This window comes from Capricornis sumatraensis, chromosome 20 (genome assembly GCF_032405125.1).
Source record: "Capricornis sumatraensis isolate serow.1 chromosome 20, serow.2, whole genome shotgun sequence".
In the NCBI taxonomy this organism is placed as follows: domain Eukaryota; kingdom Metazoa; phylum Chordata; class Mammalia; order Artiodactyla; family Bovidae; genus Capricornis; species Capricornis sumatraensis.
In genome coordinates this window covers 22,487,636-22,509,402 of record NC_091088.1, presented here as the reverse complement: position 1 = coordinate 22,509,402, position 21,767 = coordinate 22,487,636, and the positions used below count along the sequence as shown (strand labels likewise).

Genomic DNA, 21,767 nt, shown 5'->3' with positions numbered 1-21,767 from the left:
CTGAGCCCCAAGTAGAAGTTTAAAGACAGGGAGCCAAGCCCATTCCTAACAGAGGGAAGAGCAGGTGCTGTGACGACGGCCCCCAGCACACTCCTTGTTGAGCGATATCCCCCTCTCCTGCTTGGGGTTCCATCTAAGCTGTTCTTACCTGTTGCCTTTTCAGATTCCCTGATTCTGGGAAACAAACAATTGGCGGTACACCTGAAAATGACCAGAAGGAGGATGTACTGGGTCCCCAGGTCTTCTGGTGGCCTTGTGAATCTCGGCTTGGATGTAGATGATGACATGGTTTCGGGACTTAGCTATGTAAGTAGATCTCTTTTGCATCAAAACACCAGGAAACAGTTCACAGGGTACTTCCAGTGGTCATAAACTGGATCAAATTTTTTTGTCCCCTATTTATTTAATTTTGATTTTTTTAAAATGAAGCTCTGGCTTGTACAATTAGATGAATCATAATTGTTGGTTATGATGCATGTTTATGGCTCATACAACTCTCTCCAACTACCCTCCACTCCCCACCCCATCTCTGTCTCTCTCACCTATTTATGCATTTACTTATAATCATATGATAAGCACCAATAAATCTACCACCAACTCACCAGCTCGGACCTTGACCCCATTACATTCCCGAACTCTCCCTGGTTCCTTCAGGAACCACTATTCCAAACCTTTACCCATAGATCCCTTACTGTGTTTTCAAGAGAGTATTATTTATTCTATATGAAGTCCTAGAAATAATATACCTTTTTCATTTCAGTGGTTTCCTACTTTATCAAAAGGGTAACATGTAATGTCTTGTGATTTATTTTTTACTTCTTGATTTCTTTTTAATAGTTTTATCCTTAGAGAGTGACTTGGTTTTGCATTCTGTGGGTGACTAAACATAACGCCCTTTCTTCTCGTCTACAGTGTTTATGGTCAGAGAAAAGCCCAGAGAAGCTGAGGGAACTGCCCAGAGTAGGAGCAGAGTCAGAGCTGGGAGCTAGTTATTCTGACAAGTGACTCATTCCCTACCTGGCAGGCTTTCCTTTATTTATTTTTATTGAGACATAAGTGGCATAAAACATCATATGACTTTCAGATGTATGATAGAATGAGTCATTATTTGTCTAAATTATGAGAGGATCACCACAATATCCATCACCACCCATAGTTCAACTATTTTTTTTCTCATGAGAAATTTTAAGACCTACTCCCTTAACAACTTTCAGATATGCAGTGCAATATTATCAGTTATAGTTACCATGTTGTACATTATATCCCCATGACTTACTCATTTTATAATTGCATGTCTGTACTTTTTGACCACCTTCACCCATTTTGCCTATCCTCACCTCTGGCAATTACCAGTCAGGTTTTTGTTTGGTTGTTAGCTGGGTGGGTATTTTTTATTCTATTCAGTTCAGTTCAGTTCAGTTCAGTTGCTCAGTCGTGTCCGACTCTTTGTGACCCCAGGGACAGCAGCACGCCAAGTCTCCCTGTTCATCACCAACTCCCAGAGCTTAGTCAAACTCAAGTTAGTGATGCCATCCAACCATCTTATCCTCTGCCATCCCCTTCTCTTCCTGCCTTCAACCTTTCCCAGCATCAGGGTCTTTTCCAATGAGTCAGTTCTTCATATCAGGTGGCCAGAGTATTGGAGTTTCAGCTTCAGCATCAGTCCTTCCAATGAATATTCAGGGTTGATTTCCTTTAGGATTGGCTGGTTTGATCTTGCAGTCCAAGGGACTCTCAAGAGTCTTCTCCAACATCACAGTTAAAAGCATCAATTCTTTGGCACACAGCTCTCTTTATAGTCCAACTCTCACATCCATACCTGACTACTGGAAAAACCATAGCTTTCACTAGACAAACCTTTGCCGGCTCCATGATGTTGGAAAAGACTCTTAAAGAGTCCCTTGGACTGCAAGGAGATCAAATCAGTCAATCCTAAAGGAAATCAACCCTGAATATTCATTGGAAGGACTGATGCTGAAGCTGAAATTCCAATACTCTGGCCACCTGATGTGAAGAACTGACTTCATTGGAAAAGACACTGATGCTGGGGAAGATTGAAGGCAGGAAGAGAAAGAAGTGACAGAGGATGAGATGGTTGGATGGCATCACCGACTCAATGGACATGAGTTTGAGTAAACTCTGGGAGTTGGTGATGGACAGGGAGGCCTGGCGTGTTGCAGTCCGTGGGATCACAAAGAGTCAGACACGACTAAGGAACTGACCTGAACCTTTGTTGGCAAAGTGATGTCTCTGCTTTTTAATATGCCGTCTAGGTTGGTCATAGCTTTCCTTCCAAGGAGCAAGCATCTTTTAATTCCATGGCTGCAGTCACCATCTGCAGTGATTTTGGAGCCCAAGAAAATAAAGCCTCTCACTGTTTCCATTATTTCCCCATCTATTTGCCATAAAGTAATGGAACCAGATGCCATGATCTTTGTTTTTTGAATGTTGAGTTTTAAGCCAACTTTTTTCACTGTCATCAAGAGGCTCTTTAGTTCTTCTCTTTTGCCATAAGGGTGGTGTCATCTGCATATCTTAGGTTATTGATATATCTCCCAGCAATCTTGATTCCAGCTAGTGCTTCATCTAGCCCAGCATTTCACTTGATGTACTCTGCATATAAGTTAAATAAGCAGGGTGACAATATACAGTCTTGACATACCCTTTCCCAATTTGGAACCAGTCTATTGTTCCATTTCCAGTTTTAACTGTTGTCTCTTGACCTGCATACAGATTTCTCAGGAGGCAGATGGTTCCCATCTTCCCATCTTAAGAACTCCCATTTCTTTAAGAATTTTCCACAGTTTGTTATGATCCATACAGTCAAAGGCATCGCTATAGTCAATAAAGCAGAAGTAGATGTTTTTCTGGAACTCCCTTGCTTTGTTCTATTGGGGTGGCCAAAAAATTCCTTGGGTTTTTTTCCATAATATCTTATGGATGTTATATCTCAGATATATGTAAGTGAGATCATAGAGTATTTGTCTTTTTCTGTCTGACTGTGATATCCTTTCTCTAGGAGGCTGAATGTGGAAAGATCATCCTCCTTGGGCGGCTGGTCCCTCATTCCCTCAGGACAGTGTTTGTGAGGTCTGAAACTGATGCTCTTCTGTTTTTTCTCTCCCAAGAAAACAATAACTGTTGAAGATGGCCCCTGGAGACAGCAGGTGAGGGAATGCGAGGCACCAGAGAGAGGGAAGTATGATGCTTCCTGGAAAACCATGATTCCCTTCCGACCGAAGCCAAAGTGAGTCCTGAGTGGGAGCCGAGGGTCGGTAGCCTCCTGGGCAGTGATACTCAAGCCCTGACACCTGGACCCCTCCTAAAGCCTGCACAGCCCTGTCCCAACACTGTCCTGTCACCCTCCACAGCCAAACACCTCCCAAGAAACCTGGTACCCATCAGGGCATCACAGCCAGCATCTTCATTCGTTCATTCAGTCAGTCAGCAGGACTCATTGACCCTGTGCTAGACTGGGGGGTGGGTAACAGTGAGCCAGCCAGACAGGACCCTTGCCCATCACCGACCTCACATGGGGGGAAATGAGTAAGCTTGTAAGCATGCCAACCAAGTTCCATCTAGTCAAAGCTATGGTATTTCCAGTAGTCATGCATGAATGTGAGAGTTGGACTATAAAGAAAGCCGAGCACCAGATAATTGATGCTTTTGAACTGTGCTGTTGGAGAAGACTTTTGAGAGTTTTTTGGACAGCAAGGAGATCCAACCAGTCCATCCTAAAGTAAATCAGTCCTGAATATTCATTGGAAGGATTGATACTGATGCTGAAGCTCCAATTCTTTGGCTACGTGATGCGAAGAGCTGACTCATTGGAAAATGATGCTGGGAAAGGTTTAAAATGGGAGCAGAAGGGGATGACAGAGGATGAGATGGTTGATGGCATCACCAACTCGATGGACATGAGTCTGAGTAAGCTCTGGGAGTTGGTGATGGACAGGGAGGCCTGGCGTGCTGCAGTCCATGGGGTTGCAAAGAGTCAGACAGGACTGAGCGACTGAACTGAAACATATGATTATTGCTGTTTGGGGAAGGTGCTGTAAAGAAATGTGGGGGGGTGTGAGGGACCACAGATCAGCGACAACGTGACAGGTTCTGAGTGACACTGAAACTGAGACCCGGAGGGTGAACGGGAGGCTGGTGTGGGCAGCATGTGCAAGGGCCTGGCCTTGCAGTGGAAGAACACAGTGATGTGCGTGTCCAGGATCTGAGAAGGAGGCCGATGCCTCTCCAGAGTCCTAGCCATAGTGGATGGGGCAAGGCGAGACCCCCAGCATGTCTCCCCAGACCACATTAAGTCCATTGGTCTTCATTCAGAGAAAAGTGGGCAGCCATGGAAAGGGCCAGATGCCCTATGATGTTACCTTTAACTTAAGAGTTTAAGAAATTCATGGAGCCTCCTCTACTAAACTATAGTTTCAAGTAACCATCCCCAAAAGACTTTCTGGTTTATACACCTGGGGCTTCAGGGGCCTCCGCAGATTCACGCACACACTCATTTATGCAGCATTTGTTGACAGGCGCTTCACACTTTCGGTCTGATCCCTCAGTGTTTCGTCACTGGGAAAAATTTTGTATTTAGGAATTTCTCTTTGCTCCAGTGTTTTTCTAACAAACAAACAGCAGTGGTTTTTGTATTTTTTAAATTTGAGCTTCTGTCAACACCAGTTACATTATTACCCACCAAATCAATCGAGAACTTTGGTACTTGAGTTCACCTGGACAGCCTTAGAGAAAAATTGTTTCTGCTGGGCCCTTGGAATATCAGCCCCGGCACATCGGTTCCGGCCCAATCCTTGCCATCACAGATGGCCCCACACGTCTCCTACAATGTCTCACCTTCCCTCAGTTCTTCTCTCCCAGCATCTCCCACCGAGGCCCGGCCAGCATTGCCCAGAACGTACAACCATGATTGCTGGTGGGCTGGAAGGATGTAAAGGACCAGAATGTGGAGAAAAGAGGCCATAACCCCAAACAAGAGAATATCTTGCAAGTCTGGCATTCTTGTCTTCACATCTATCTTCCCAAATCATTTTTAATGTTGAATTTTCCTCATATAACATTAGAGAAAATGTTGGGAAAAAAGTGAAATTACACACAATCTCAACACCTTAATGAAATCATTATTTGTCTTTTGTGAACGATTCACAAAGATATGACCTTATCATTCTTAGTTATTTACTTTTTTTGTTTTTACAGTTTTTATGGAAGTTACTGCATTTCGGACTCTTCTGTTGACCATGATGGCTACTCCATTTCTTCTGAGGGATTCTTGCCCGCAGTAGTAGATATAATGGTCATCTGAGTTAAATTCACACATTCCAGTCCATTTTAGTTCACTGATTCCTAGAATGTCAACGTTCACCCTTGCCATCTCCTGTTTGACCACTTCCAATTTGCCTTGATTCATGGACCTGACATTCCAGGTTCCTGTGCAATATTGCTCTTTACAGCATCGGACCTCGCGTCTATCACTAGTCACATCCACAGCTGGGTATTGTTTTTGCTTTGGCTCCAACCCTTCATTCTTTCTGGAGTTATTTCTCCACTGACCTCCAGTAGCATATTGGGTACCTACTGACCTGGGGAGTACCTCTTTCAATATCCTATCATTTTGCCTTTTCATACTGTTCATGGGGTTCTCAAGGCAAGAATACTGAAGTGGTTTGCCATTCCCTTCTCCAGTGGACCACATTCTGTCAGACCTCTCCACCATGACCCACCCATCTTGGGTTGTCCTGCGGGCATGGCTTAGTTTCATTGAGATAGACAAGGCTGTGGTCCTAGTGTGATTAGATTGACTAGATTTCTGTGACGAGATTTCTATGGTTTCAGTGTGTCTGCCCTCTGATGTCCTTTTGCAACATCTACCATCTTACTTGAGTTTCTCTTACTTTGGGCATGGGGTATCTCTTCACGGCTGCTCCAGCAAAGCACAGCCGCTGCTCCTTACCTTGGATGAGGGGTATCTCCTCCTGCTGCCCTTCCTGACCTTCAATGTGGGGTGGCTCCTCTAGGTCCTCCTGCACCTGCACAGCCACCACTCCTTGGACGTGGGGTTGCTCCTTCCTGCTGCCGCCCTTGGCCTCGGGCACCGCCCCTGGCCTAGGACACGGGGTGGCTCCTCCTAGCCGCCGCCCCTGGCCTCAGATGCCGGGTATCTCCTCCCGGCCATCGCCCCCGACCTCGGATGTGGGGTAGCTCCTCTTGGCTGTTCCTGCGCCGTCACAGCCTGGCACTCTAGGCCGCTGCCCCTGACCTTGGACGTGGGGTAGCTCTCAGCCGCGCCTACTGTGTGGGCCCGCCGCTGACACCTGCACTTACAGGAGACAGGGATCAAGACCATCCCCATGGAAAAGAAATGCAAAAAAGCAAAATGGCTGTCTGGGGAAGCCTTACAAATAGCTGTGAAAAGAAGAGAAGCGAAAAGCCAAGGAGAAAAGAAAAGATATAAGCATCTGAATGCAGAGTTCCAAAGAATAGCAAGAAGAGATAAGAAAGCCTTCTTCAGCGATCAATGCAAAGAAATAGAGGAAAAGAACAGAATGGGAAAGACTGGAGATCTCTTCAAGAAAATTAGAGATACCAAGGGAACATTTCATGCAAAGATGGGCTCGATAAAAGACAGAAATTGTATGGACCTAACAGAAACAGAAGATATTAAGAAGAGGTGGCAAGAATACACGGAAGAACTGTACAAAAAGGATCTTCACAACGCAGATAATCATGATGATGTGATCACTCATCTAGAGCCAGACATCTTGGAATGTGAAGTCAAGTGGGCCTTAGAAAGCATCACTACGAACAAAGCTAGTGGAGGTGATGGACTTCCAGTAGAGCTATTTCAAATCCTGAAAGATGATGCTGTGAAAGTGCTGCACTCAATATGCCAACAAATTTGGAAAACTCAGCAGTGGCCACAGGACTGGAAAAGGTGTTTTCATTCCAATCCCAAAGAAAGGCAATGCCAAAGAATGCTCGAACTACCACACAATTGCACTCATCTCACACATTCGTAAAGTAATGCTCAAAATTCTCCAAGCCAGGCTTCAGCAATACGTGAACCGTGAACTTCCTGATGTTCAAGCTTGTTTTAGAAAAGGCAGAGGGACCAGAGATCAAATTGCCAACATCCGCTGGATCATGGAAAAAGCAAGAGAGTTCCAGAAAAACATCTCTTTCTGCTTTATTGACTATGCCAAAGCCTTTGACTGTGTGGATCACAATAAACTGTGGAAAATTCTGAAGGAGATGGGAATACCAGACCACCTAACCTGCCTCTTGCGAAATCTGTATGCAGGCCAGGAAGCAACAGTTAGAACTGGACATGGAACAACAGACTGGTTCCAAATAGGAAAAGGAGTGTGTCAAGGCTGTATATTGTCACCCTGCTTATTTAACTTCTATGCAGAGTACATCATGAGAAACACTGGGCTGGAAGAAACACAAGCTGGAATCAAGATTGCCAGGAGAAGTATCAGTAACCTCAGATATGCAGATGACACCACCCTTATGGCAGAAAGTGAAGAGGAACTAAAAAGCTTCTTGATGAAAGTAAAAGAGGAGAGTGAAAAAGTTGGCTTAAAGCTCAACATTCAGAAAACGAAGATCATGGCATCTGGTCCCATCACTTCGTGGGAAATAGATGGGGAAACAGTGGAAACAGTGTCAGACTTTATTTTTTGGGGCTCCAAAATCACTGCAGATGGTGATTGCAGCCATGAAATTAAAAGACGCCTACTCCTTGGAAGAAAAGTTGTGACCAACCTAGATAGCCTATTCAAAAGCAGAGACATTACTTTGCCAACTAAGGTCCGTCTAGTCAAGGCTATGGTTTTTCCAGTAGTCATGTATGGATGTGAGAGTTGGTCTGTGAAGAAGGCTGAGCGCCAAAGAATTGATACTTTTGAACTGTGGTGTTGGAGAAGACTCTTGAGAATCCCTTGGACTGCAAGGAGATCCAACCAGTCCATTCTGAAGGAGATCAGCCCTGGGATTTCTTTGGAAGGAATGATGCTAAAGCTGAAACTCCAATACTTTGGCCACCTCATGTGAAGAGTTGACTCATTGGAGAATACTTTGATGCTGGAGGGCTTGGGGGCAGGAGGAGAAGGGGACGACAGAGGATGAGATGGCTGGATGGCATCACTGACTCAATGGACGTGAGCCTGAGTGAACTCCGGGAGTTGGTGAGGGACAGGGAGGCCTGGCATGCTGCGATTCATGGGGTCGCAAAGAGTCGGACACGACTGAGTGACTGAACTGAACTGAACTGATGGAAGTTACAGAGGCAGAGCATATAAATTTAAAGTGATGAGAATTTAGTTTTGCTCCATTGCAATTTCTAACCCCTGCTTCAAAGTCAATCTATGAATGAGTTGATATAAATTGTTATATAATTTGATGTTTATTATATATAATATAGATATGTGTATATTGTTCTCTGTCTGACTTCCCTTATTTCTTCCTTTTTTATATAAGTAAAAATATGCTAAATTTCTTGATCTTCAAGTGACCTTTTTTTCAGTATGCTTAGAGCCTGTTCCATGTTCTACGTGTAGATCATCCCTATTTTTAGACCCTTCCGCACTGTTTTCTACAACATGGTGCAGGATATGCCATATTTGTTTTCTTTCTTTTTAAATCATTCCTCTGTTACTGGGTGTTTTTGTTGCTTCTGGTTTTTAACTTTGAGAACTGGGGAGAAAACCACAGTGTGGTCCTCTGGATGTAGGAAAAACATATTTTTTCATGACTATTATTTGTGATGTTAACAATAGTCATGAAAAAGATATTTTTTTTCCATGTAGACGGTGTAGAATCCACACTGTGGTTTTCCCCCAGTCCTCATTCATCTCTTCCAAGCTCTGCCTGTGACTGAGCTGCCCACCGCTGGAGCCCACGCCCAGCGTCACCGTGCTGCCTGTGGTCTTCTGCTAGGTCTCCTGAGCCCCAGCCCCTGGATGATGCTGGCCTGCTCTCCTACCTCATGCTGTCATGGCTCAGCCCGCTCATGGTTCGAGGTTTACGGAGATGCTTAGATGAGAACAACATCCCCCCGCTGTCAGTACACGATGCTGCCGACAAAAATGCCAAAAGGTAAAGTCATGCTGGGCGAGCCAGTGGGGTTAAAGACCATGTCTCGGCAATCGGTGGCCAGAGATGCTTCAATGTGTGTTTTAAGGGGAGGGGGGTAGTGGTTCATCTTCAGACGAGTGAAATATATCAGTTCTGCCTTTGTAGCAGGAACCCTCCTTCTATCGGAGGTTCTTAATCTGGAGTTAAGTAATAATTTATGTATTTCATATGTAAATATGTAAATATTGTTGCTTTTTATGCAGAACTTTTCCTGGAACGAGAATTCTCATCTTTTATTGGGTCTGTCTGAGGTCCCCGGACCCTGAGAAAGAAAGTACTGCTTCTTGTCCCTTTTGCCTTTTTTGGTGTGTGGATAAAGCATTTATCTGTGTCACAGATTATTAAATTTTGGCTAGTAGCCCAGGCTCTTAAGCCACCTTACGCAACCACTAATCATTGTGGGATTAAATTTCCTGTACCATCTACCTCACAGGTGAAATTAGATCAAAAGGGCGGGGGGGTGGGAACGAGTGACCTGGAATGTCCTGTACTAATGTTACCTCTAGGTTCTTCATGAGAGACCCCAGGTGTAGCTGGTATTTTCCAAATGTATCCCAGACAGGATGGCACTCTAAGAGCCTTCCTGAGAATATTCAGTGGTCAGGGAGTTTGTGAACCGTCAGATGCTATCACCAGGTCTCAGAGATTTATAAAGAAAATCAGTGTAGTGAAGCCACCGAGAAAGCAGAAACTGGTTGAATTTTGACCCATTGCTTCTTAGACTCAGAAAAAAAATAGAGGTTCCAGGGAGCACCTCTTGGATAATGTCAGATACTGGTAGAATCTCACTTCTTACCAGCTATGATGTCAGAGGAGTTTACTTACCTATGTTTTTATGTATAAGATAGTGAATTATAAAAAAATATCTCTCATTGCCCCTCATTGCCTCATTGTAAGAGTCAAAAGAGATAATAGATTTGATGTAAAGCACCTGGAAAAATGCTAGACGCATCATAGGCCGTCAGTTAAATGTTAGCTTGCTTGTTCTTCCCTAACCACTGCGAAGACCAGGTCTCCTAATTTACTTCTGTTCACTTTCCGCCCACTGGTGCTGCCTTTTTTATTCTGTAACTCACAATGCCTCACCACCAACGTTTTTGCAATCACTCCATCCTTACATGATTCTTTGAAATGGTAATTTCCCGTGCATTCACACTTATGGAGGGATTTTTTTCTATGTGTTCACCATTTAACAGAGTTTCCCAGGTGGCACTAGTGGTAAAGAACTCCCTTGACAAAGCAAGAGACTCAGGAGACATGGGTTCCATCCTTGTTTCAGAAAGATCCCCTGGAGGGGGGCCTGGCAACCCACTCCAGTGTTCTTGCCTGGAGAATCCCATGGACAGAGGAGTCTGATGGGCTACGGTCCATAGGGTCACAGAGAGTCAGACATGACTGAAGCAACTTGGCACACCATTTAATAGGCAGAGTCCTGGGTTGTGCCTTCCCTAATCCTTCAAAAGAGCTGCTTTGTTTTCTATGAGGATGGGCTGACAAAGTGCCAACCGTCATCCTCATCACCATTCTCGGCAGGATTACCATTGTCACCACCATCATCTTCATCCTATGATCACCATAATTCCTCACGTGTTAGCTATTCTTAATTATAGAGCATCTCCCCACCCATTGTCTCCTTTGACCATCACAAAAGGATTATGAAATAAACAAGGCAGATGTTGTTTCCCCCATCTTACAAATGAAGAACCAGAATTAAGAGAAGTATCTTCCTTGAATCATATCATGAATGAATGGAGGAGGTAAAATTTGAAACCACGTCTCTTGAATCTGAATCTAATAATCATGGCCAGAAACAGATAGAGTTGCCCAGAGAGCTGTGGGTAGGCTATGGAAGACTTGGATTTATTTAGTCAGAGTAGAACCGACTCTAGAGCTGGTTGTTTCTGTGGATTGTGTCATGTGTGGAGGGAGGACTAGAATGAGGAGAGGCAGCCCCGTGGTTTGATCTGAGCAATAGCATCTGCAAACAATAGAATCCTCCAACACGGAGGGGACATTTTTGCTTTGCTGAGCTAGGGTCCAGGCCCCTGAGGTTATCTGGTCTGCAGAGGTGGGCCTGGATGGAATGGGGTAGTTTTCTTTAATAACTCAGAAAGGAAGAAGCCTGGAGTTTTGATTGCAGGAGAAGGAAAGTAGGACAGAAAGGTCTCATGGTAATGGTTCCCTCTGGTTTAGGCTGGGCGGCAGTATCCATGGCTGGAGGAGTAAAGAGTTGAAAGGGCCAGAACTGCTTTGTCAAGAGGGACTTGGTGAGATTCTGGGAGAGCATGAGAGCCGGATGCTGACAGAGCTCTTGGAGAACAGGCACAGCTAGTGCCGCTGTCGGGCCCTGGGGGCAGAGGGCAGCCCAACAGGGGAGTCCGTTCTGTCCACTGTGTTCTCGCTGTCTAAGGAGCAGCACCTATGGCGAGGGCCTGGAGTCCCTTGGCCTGGTCGTGTTGCTGTCATCATTGCTGTTGTTCAGTTGCTAAGTCATGTCTGACTCTTTGCAACCCCGTGGACTGCAGCATGCCAGGTTTCCCCGTCCTTCACTAACTCCCGGAGTTTGCTTAACATCATGTCCATTGAGTCGATGATGCCATCCAACCATCTCATCCTCTGTCACCCCTTTCTCCTCCTGCCCTTAGTCTTTCCCAGCATCAGGGTCTTTTCCAATGAGTTGGCTCTTTGTGAGGTGGCCGAAGTATTGGAGCTTCAGCATCAGTCATTCCAATTAGTATTTAAAGCTGACTTCCTTTAGGATTGACTAGTTTGATCTCCTTGCTGTCCAAGGGACTCTTATGAGTCTTCTCTAGCACCACAGTTCAAAAGCATCAATTTTTCAGCATTCAACCTTCCTGATGGTCTAAATGTCACATCCATACATGACCACTGGAAAAACCATAGCTTTGACTAGACAGATCTTTGTAGGCAAGGTGATGTCTCTGCTATCATCATGCCCAGTGCTAACCGCTTTTCAAATAGTGGAACTGGACATAGGGAAGCAGGAGCCAGGACATCCAAGTTTAGCCAGCATGGTGCCTGCAGCTGATAGATTGGACTGTGGATGCATGGTCGGGGGAGAGGCGTCCAGAGCGAGATTAAGAGTCCGGAAGCCTTGAGTATCGTAATGACGATTGTCCAGTCACTTGTTCCTTCCTGAGTCCAGAAGCCTTGAGTATCGTAATGACTATTGTCTAGTCACTTGTTCCTGCCTCCAAAACAAAAGAGAAGTGTAGGAAAGTCAACACAATTTTAAATCTTTTCGTGAAAACTTCTTGGATGCTTTTTTAAAAAAGCTTATATACAAACAGTATATCGGTTTTTCCCCCAAAGAAATGGTTTAGGTGTCCATATTTTGCTGGTGTAGCACAAATCTCCCAGGCATCATTAACTTGGAATGCCAAAATTAGGATACATTTTTGGTTGCGTGATCCAACACTGGGACACCCTTTTGGGAATTCTGAAATAAATAAGGACACTTTTTGGAGATCAGAGTTCTGTATTTCATGAATCTTAATTTGTGTATAAAAAGGAAGGCAACGTTTTTCAGAGCCTTAGGCTGTTTCTTCAACTAACTGTATTTCAGGGTAACGAAACAGTTGATGAGGGAAATTTCTTCTTTAATATTTGCTTGTTTATTTTTGTTTGGCTGTGCCAGGTCTTAGTTGAAGCATGCAGAATCTTTAGTTGTGGCATGTGGGATCTAGTTCCCTGACCAGGGATCTAACCCAGGTCCCCTGCATTGGCAACTTGGAGTTTTAGCCACTGGACCACTAGGAAAGTTCTGGGAAAAAAAAATTTTTTTTTTTCAGAAAATTCAAGCTGAAAACGATAAATGGAATGATAGAATTAGACAAATCACCATTTTGCCAGTCCTGTCGGAGGTGGATATAGGCAATGATCATCAGCAATGGGGAACTTGGCAGGCTAACACAACTTAACTCAGTGATCCAGTTTAACATATCCAAAATTGGGATAGCACACTTTGTACGTCTTCTGATGTGATAAAAAGAACATACACTATATCATCTATTAAGTATTTTTGCCAGCTGACTTAAATTCTGAATTTTATTATGCCTCTAGATTTAGCTAACAGCTTAATAGGAAATACATGGCATAGAAACTTATACTAGCCCCACAGGGGTGCAATCAGTCAAATCCAGAATGTGGAAAACTCAACAGGATAAATCGTTCAGATTCTTTAGAAAGTAAATGGCAGAAAATGCAGAGGATTGAAAATTGTTACAGATAAAATGAGATGCAAGAGGCCTGTCAGATTTGTCTTTTAACTGCAATGAGTGGGACCTGTTTGGATCTTGATTTAGGGAAACTAACTGTAAGAACATATTTTTTAAATAATTAGAGAAAGTTGAATTAAATGCCATTCTTACTATGCTATTAATATATGGCTATTATTAATAGTTATTAATAATGAATAGTCATTCATTCATTAACCATTTTTATGGTTACTATGTGGCTTTTTAGGGTTTTATCTGGAAGAGATGCATACTGAAGCATTTATAGATGAAACAATATCTTTGGGATTTGCTTGAAATATTCTTGCAAAAAGAAAAATAATGGAAGGGGAGGAAAGATTAAACAAAAATGTCAAAATGTTGGTAATTCTTGGAGCTGAGGCATCTATATCTGTGGCATGCATGCAATATAAATGCCCTGTACTGTTCTCTCTCCTTGTGTTATCTTTGACAATTTCTGTAACCAAGTTCCTAGACCAGCAAGAACTGGGATAGTTGGGTGACACAACCAAAGAGATTTCATTTGCCTCCATTTCCTTCTATTCAAGGCTTCGTCATCTTTGGGAAGAAGAAGTCTCAAGGCATGGAATTGACAAAGCGTCAGTGCTTCGAGTGATGCTGCGATTCCAAAGAACAAGGCTTATTTTTGATACAATTATGAGCTGCTGCTTCTCCATCGCAAGTGTTATGGGGCCCGTAAGTAGCAGACTTGATGAGGTATCCGGTCTTCAGGCTTTGGTGATTAGCATGTTTAGATCCATGCCAAGAACTTGAGATGTCTTGAGACTTCCCTGGTGGGTCAGTGGTTAGGACTCCACACCTCCAACTAGGGGGAGGTGAGTGTGCAGGATCGAATCCCTGGTTGGGGAACTAAGATCCTATATGCCATGCAGGGTGGCCAAAGAAAATAACAATAATTTTTTAAAACCCCAAAACATAAACAAACAAACAAAAAGATTTGAAGATGTCGGTCTCTCAACGCTGCTCAGAAAATGACAGCTTTCTGGGGGCAGTTGAGCTAGTAGTAGTTGGAAGTGTGAATTCTGCAGCCAGTGCTTAGGTTCTAACCTTGGTTCTGCTGCTTAATTTCTGGGTGACTTTGGGCAAATTGTTTACCCCTTCTGTGCTTTGGTTCCCTCATGGAACCCCATGATGCTCTCAACCATAGTCCTCATGGAAACTCTCATGTTTGAAATGCAGAGCCTGACATTGTCTGCCTCATAGGGTGACATTAAATAAATTCAGTATAGAAAACATTTATAACTCAGTCTGTCTCAGGACATGGGAGCTGCTTTGAGAAATGGCTGAACAGCTCAGGGCATGCAGGAGATTCCACGTACCGTGGTTAGGATGAATGGGCTTGCTTTTCCTATTAGTTCCTCAACTGTAGACAGTGAACCTGGCTGACCCAGCTGGGGTCACGTGCTCACTTGGTTGGTCAGCAGTGAAATGCTCTGATTGACGATCCAGCCTAGGCTATGTGTGTTGGAGCAGGCGATCATCTTCCCAGAAGAAAATAGAGGCGTTGTTACCAGCTTGCAGGAGAGGGGCTGCAGGTCAGGAGGAAGCAACAGCTGATGACACCACAGAGATAAGTGACTTGGGTGACAGCATGTTCTCCATTCGTCCCTCTAGATCCACCCTCCACCCTTGTCCACCACGCTATGCTATGCCCCTAGTGCGTGACCTCTCTGGATCAGATCTGTGGGGTACCTCTGCCTCTGGCTTCTGGTTGAGTTTGACCAGTGGGAGAGCCCCTCTGGAGGCTGGAGGGAAGGAGAAGGTGAGGGCAAGATATATATCACTCTGACTTCCTCCCTCCCTGTCACTGAGGGTTGGTGACCAGCTCCTAAAATGCAGGGCCCTTTTTGTATGACTTTCTCCTTCTAGGCTTCAGTAAACTCATCCTCCCCTCCCCATTTAGTTCCCTGTGGTTGCTAGCTCCAAGGTGCTTCTCCATTCCTGTTAAATTTCCTCAGTTCTGCCCACATCTTTATAAATAGTCAGGTTATTAACCCCTGGATTACTCCATGTGTGTGTAATCTATTTTCCATTGGGACTGATGCTGAAATGTGGTCTCTGTACTCTGGTGCCAAATCAAATCTCAGAGACAGAGTTTTGGTGAAGGGCTTCCCAGGTGGAACCAGTGGTAAAAAAAAAAAATCCCTCTGCCAGTGCAGGAGATGCAAGAGACATGGGTTCAGTCCCTGAGTTGGGAAGAGTCCCTGGAGTAGGAAATTCCATGGACAGAGGAACCTGGTGGGCTACAGCCCATGAAGTCACAAAGAGCTGGACACAACTGAGTGACCAAGCACCCACACACTCACATAGAAAAGAATAGCTTTATTGCTTTGCCAGGCAAATGGGGACACAGTGGGCTAAAGACCTCAAAACTGTGTGTCCCAATTCAGGGGGATTTGGTGAGGAGTTTTATACCAATCCTCATGGCTCAGACAGTAAAGAATTTGCCTGCAATGATGGAGACCCAGGTTTGATCCCAGGGTTGGGTAGATCTCCTTGAGTAGAAAATGGCAACCCACTCCAGAATTCTTGCCTGGAGAATTCCATGGAGTGGTGGGCTACAGTTCATGGAGTCACAAAGAGTCAGACATGACTGAGTGACTAACATTTTCACTTTATAGCAATGGTTCAAGGGTAAGGTTTGCTGATGAGATCAGGGTGTGTGTAGGGCCTGCACTCCTTTAATCTGGCCTCAGGAGGTTTTCTGATGAGCTTCTGCGGTTCTTGAGGTTATCAGACTGTGACCTTCTCTCTGGAGTAGAGTATTTCATCAAGTAGTTAGCAGCTTCCATTTGTTGGGCATTTTAATTCTGCAGAAGAGCTCAAAAATATTGTCGTGTGTATCCCTTGAGGAGGAACCAGGACCCTGCCCAAGACTGCACTATTGTTTCTTGGCTGCTCCTTCCTTGTCTCCACATCCCCTCTCTTCCCTTAGGAATGCAGGGAAGGTCATGGAGGCTGGCATCTGTTCCCTACAAATGAGAAATAGGGGGCACAGAATAAGCTTCTGCATCCAGGAGCGCCAGAGCATCCTGCTTGGTTTTAGGACCAGTATGAGGTGGTGGAGCTGGGCTTCAGATCTGGGTCAGTTGAACTCCTAAGTGTCCTCCAACTGGACTGTAATCTTCTGAGTGCAGAATTGTGCTTGAGTCAGTTGTGATCATCTAGTAAGCCCCCTCTCTTGACCTGAGGCCCTCACACCCAGTGCACTTTGGTTAGGTGTTGCCTGAAAGCAGGATTGGGAAGTCAGAGTGATGCAAACTCCTGTTTCCTTTTAGATGTTTGTTGTACCAAAGATCCTGCAATATGCCGAAAACCCATCCGGGGACGTTGCCTATGGAGTTGGGCTTTGCCTTGCCCTTTTTTTCACGGAATGTCTGAAGTCTCTGAGCATGTGCTCATGCTGGGTCATCAACCAGCGCACAGGAGTCAGGTTTCGTGCAGCTGTCTTCTCCTTTGCCTTTGAGAAGCTGATGCAATTTAAGTCTCTAACACACATCACCGTGGGAGAGGTAAGTGACGAGGCTGCACATTGAGGGGGTATTTCCTCCTCCTCCTCCATACCTCCTTACCCTGGAGGCCAAGAGACGGCGAAAAGGCTGGGGACAAGGAAGAAAGAGAAAGGAAATCATTTCCAGGGTGAGTGTTGATAACCATCAATAATTGCTTCTGGGATCATAAGAGCAGGTCAACAGTAAATGAGATTCCAACTGTATTTAGAGCCTTAGAGAGGATTTATCCATCCATTCAATAAATTGTTACTGAGGTATGCTTTGGGCCAAGCCCTGTTCTAGGCCCTACAGGTACGTGCTAAGTCACTTCAGTTGTGTCTGACTCTTTGTGACCCCATAGACTGTAGCCCACTAGGCTCCTCCATTCATGAGATCCTCCAGGCAAGAATACTGGTGTGGTTTGCCATTTCCTTCTCCACCTAGGGGTACAGTTCAGTTCAGTTGCTTAGTCGTGTCTGACTCTGCAACCCCATGGACTGGAGCACGCCAGGCCTCCCTGTCTATCACCAACTGCCAGAGCTTGCTCAAACTTATGTCCATTGAGTTGGTGATACCATCCAATCATCTCATCCTCTGTTGTCCCCTTCTCCTCCTGCCTTCAACCTTTCCCAGCATCAGGGTCTTTTCAAATGAGTCAGCTCTTTGTATCAGATGGCCAGAGTATTGGAGGTTCAGCTTTAGCATCAGTCCTTCCAATAAATATTCAGGACGGATTTCCTTTAGGATGGACTGGTTTGATCTCCTTGCATTCCAAGGGACTCTCAAGAGTCTTCTCCAACATCACAGTTCAAAAGCATCAATTCTTTGGCACTCAGCTTTCTTTATGGTCCAACTCTCACACCCATACATGACTACTGGAAAAACCATAGCTTTGACTAGACGGACTTTTGTTGGCAAAGTAATGTCTCTGCTTTTTAATATGCTAAGTTGGTCATAGCTTTTCTTCCAAGGAGCAAGTGTCTTTTAACTTCATGGCTGCAGTCACCATTTGCAGTGAGTTTGGAGCCCAAGAAAATAAAGTCTCTCACTGTTTCCATTGTTTCCCCATGTATTTGCCATGAAGTGATGGGACTGGATGCCATGATCTTAGTTTTTTGAAAGGAGCTTTAAGCCAACTTTTTCACTCTCCTCTTTCATTTTCATCAAGAGGCTTTTTTAGTTCCTCTTCCCTTTCTGCCATAAGTGTGGTGTCATCTGCATATTTGAGGTTATTGATATTTCTCCCAGCAATCCTGATTCCAGCTTGTGGTTCATTTAGCCCAGCATTTCACATGATATACTCTGCATATAAGTTAAATAAGCAGGGTGACAATATACAGCCTTGTATTCCTTTCCCAATTTGGAGCCAGTCTATTGTTCTATGTCCAGTTCTAACTGTTGTTTCTTGACCTGCATACAGATTTCTCAGGAGGCAGGTAAGGTGGTCCGGTATTCTCATCTCTTTAAGAAATTTCCACAGTTTGTTGTGATCCACACAGTTATAGGTTTTGGTGTAGTCAATCAGCAGAAGTAGATGTTTTTCTGGAACTCTCTTGCTTTTTCGATGATCCAGTGGATGCTGGCATTTTAATCTCATGAGCTACCAAGTCCTCTCATACTTTTCTTCCCAAGTCGTCTGAGGGGATCAGTCCAGGCCAGAATACTGGAGTGGGTAGCCTTTCCTTTCTCTAGGGGATCTTCCCAATCCAAGGATCAAACCCAGGTCTTCTGCATTGCAGGCAGATTCTTTACCAGCCACAAAGGAAGCCCAAGAACACCAGAGTGGGTAGCCTATCCCTTCTCCAGCAGATCTTCCTGACCCAGGCATTGAACTGGGGTCTCCTGCATTGCAGGCCAATTCTTAACCAAGTGAGCTATGAGGGAAGCACACCAAAGGTGTACAGCAGTGGCTAAAAAGACAAAAAATCTTGGGACTTCACAGGTGGTCCAGTGTTTAAGACTCCATGCTTCCATTGTAAGGGGATATGGGTTCCATCTCTGGTCAGGGAACTAAGATCCTTCATGCAGCTAAAAATTAAAACAAAAAAACATGAATCCCCAGTAGAAGCACATCAGAAACCACATCCCCTCAGACTCCCTGAGGAGGAAGGTATGGGAGGACTTGGTAGCTCAAGGGAAAACAAGCAGAGATAATCTCTCTGGGTGTTAATTTTCTTATCTGCAGAGGAGGAATACTTACAGCTGCCTGGTTATTGTTACTGATGGGTTATTTCCTAGCTGGAGCTTCTTATAGCATAACACAAGCAAGGGCAGAGACTGAAGAAGATATATGACCAAGTATGACCCAGAGTCATGGAGGGACATTAGAATTTTCTATGTGTAATTTCACTTTCTCTGTGTTTCTACTATCACTACTACTGCTGCTGCTAAGTCACTTCAGTTGTGTCCGACTCTGTGCCACCCCAGAGACAGCAGCCCACTAGGCTCCCCCGTCCCTGGGATTCTTTAGGCAAGAACACTGGAGTGGGTTGCCATTTCCTTCTCCAGTGCAGGAAAGTGAAAAGTGAAAGGGAAGTCGCTCAGTCGTGTCTGACTCTTAGCGACCCCATGGACTGCCGCCTACCAGGCTCCTCTGCCCATGGGATTTTCCAGGCAAGAGTACTGGAGTGGAGTGCCATTGCCTTCTCCGTCTCTGCTTTTCTACTGCTTACCAATTGCCTGGACGAGCGTGGATTACTTTTATATTGAAACAGATAATTTAATTTTTGGAAAGGACATCCCTGCTCTGGCTCTTTCCTCTCAAACAAATTCCTTTGTGATCTGGCCTCAGTGGCTCTCCTGCCTCATCTCTTCCTGTGTTCCTTTCTGGAGTCCTAGGTTGAGTTCTACCCTCCTGGCCAGGCAGGGCTAAACCTCTAGCCCCAGACAGACCAGGCATGTCCACCTTCAGGCAGCTTTGTTCACATCACTCCCCCTGCCCTTTCAAAATCTCATTCAATCTTCAAAGGCCTAGCTGAGATGGTCTCTCCTTCATGATAGTATCTCTAGACCCCCTCTTTCTGACCGTACTCCCCACCAAGCCCAAATCTGGTCTCTCCACTCAGATGAGCTCCCTTCAAAGACATGAATTATTTGAGATCCACAACTCTATCCCTCAAAAAGCCCAGCATCTGAATTACACAGGACAATCTCCAAAAAACAGTCTGCTAAATGAACCATTGCCTCCAAACAGATGCTTCTTCTAACTCAAGTACTAACAAATGTAAGATTTTTATCTTACATGATAATGTATTGTTACCATTATTACTGTTCTTCTTCACCATTTTACTCATTCTCTAACCTTAGGCAACTTGTTCAGCCTCTCTGGAGCTGTGGGATAGTAATAGGACCAACCTTGTAGAAGTGTTCTCTTACAGGATTATGTGAGTTAGCATGTATAAAGCATGTGGCAGAGGGGCAGTGATTCACGTGTTCAGTTGCATCATTAATTCCTTTTAGGCCTTAATCATCAAAGCTACCCTGTCCTCCTGCACTTGACTAGAGCTAAAGGATCCACGGCAGCCCTCCTCCCCGTTCTCAGCAAAGTTATCACAGTAACTGTGAACATCCTCTGAGCCAGATATTATCCCAAACACATCACTAAGTTAGCTCACTCAGTCCTCTGATGACCTCTTATGTGATAGCTTCTGTTATTGTTCCCATTGTCATGGAGGTGGAAACTGAGGCCAGGAAAGGGTATGAAACTTGGAAAAGGTCACACGATTGGTAAATGGCAGAGCCTGGCTGCAGATTCCAGGCTCTGAACCCTAGATGTCACCTGCCTTGCTAAGGAGATCTTCTGCATTCAGGCCAACGCTGCTTCCTTTTCCGTTTGTCTGTTCTAAGCCCTACTATATGTGAAGTCCAACTTTCCCAACATCTTCACAGAAGCAGAAAAGAAGACGATCCATTTGGAACTGAAGATGAAAGTAGTTGCTCATATGAGGATTTCTAGAGAGTTGCTTCCATAAATTTTATATGAAAATGAATTTTAAGGACACCTGGGTTGTGTCCCTGTCCCGGCTATCATAAAAGGTGCTGCTGTGAACATTGGGGTTACATGTGTCTTCTTCTCAGGATATATGCCCAGTAGTGGGGTTGCTGGGTCAGATAATAGATTTAGTCCCATCCTAGTTTCTAAAGGAATCTCCATACTGTTCTCTATAATGGCTGTATCAGTTTACATTTCTGGCAGAAACTAACACAACACTGTAAAAATTTTAATTAAAAAAGCAATAGAAAAAAAAGTTTAAAAAAAGCACACCTGAATACTTTCTCCTTAGGAAAGAAATAGGAAAAATAGTACAGGTGACCCCCTACACCTGGTCACTCCTCCTGTGCCTGAACTAACATCACCTTCCAACTTTTAAAAGTACATTTAGGTACACATGTGAATTACCCATACAAAACATAATATATTTTGTGTGCATATTTTTGCATAAATCATACTGCATTTTACATAGTCCTGCAACTTGGTTTTACCAATAGAAGATGTAAGGTATGTATTTTGAGTGAGATTTTCACACCAGTGGCACTACATCATGACATCATTTTGCAGTTTTTTCTCCTCTCCTCGCTATGTCTTGAATTTCCACGATGGCGCATTTAGATCTTCCTCATTACTTTTCAGTGATGCTTGCTCATAATTAAAGCACTTTCTCTTTTCTTTACTTTTTACCGTGATATAATTGATGTAGAACTTTGTATTAGTACAAAACATCCAGCATAATGGGCCTTCTCAGGTGGCGTTAGTGGTAAAGATCCCGACTGCCAATGTAGGAGGCATGAGAGACATGGGTCTTTCCTGGGTGGGGAAGATCCCCTGGAGGAGGGCATGGCACCCCAC

The 21,767-nt window shown here is 44.4% G+C and overlaps 1 protein-coding gene across 1 annotated transcript in view; it reads left to right on the top strand.

Moving 5' to 3' along the window:
* The first annotated feature begins 207 nt into the window (after positions 1 to 207).
* Positions 208 to 21,767, top strand: part of ABCC11 (ATP binding cassette subfamily C member 11) — an 80,209-nt gene continuing 58,649 nt past the window's right edge. Inside the window, exons 1-5 of the mRNA XM_068993016.1 lie at positions 208 to 306; positions 3,129 to 3,247; positions 8,956 to 9,114; positions 13,958 to 14,105; positions 16,709 to 16,942. Coding sequence (XP_068849117.1) covers positions 208 to 306; positions 3,129 to 3,247; positions 8,956 to 9,114; positions 13,958 to 14,105; positions 16,709 to 16,942 — 759 coding nt within the window. The remainder of the gene's footprint in view (positions 307 to 3,128; positions 3,248 to 8,955; positions 9,115 to 13,957; positions 14,106 to 16,708; positions 16,943 to 21,767) is intronic.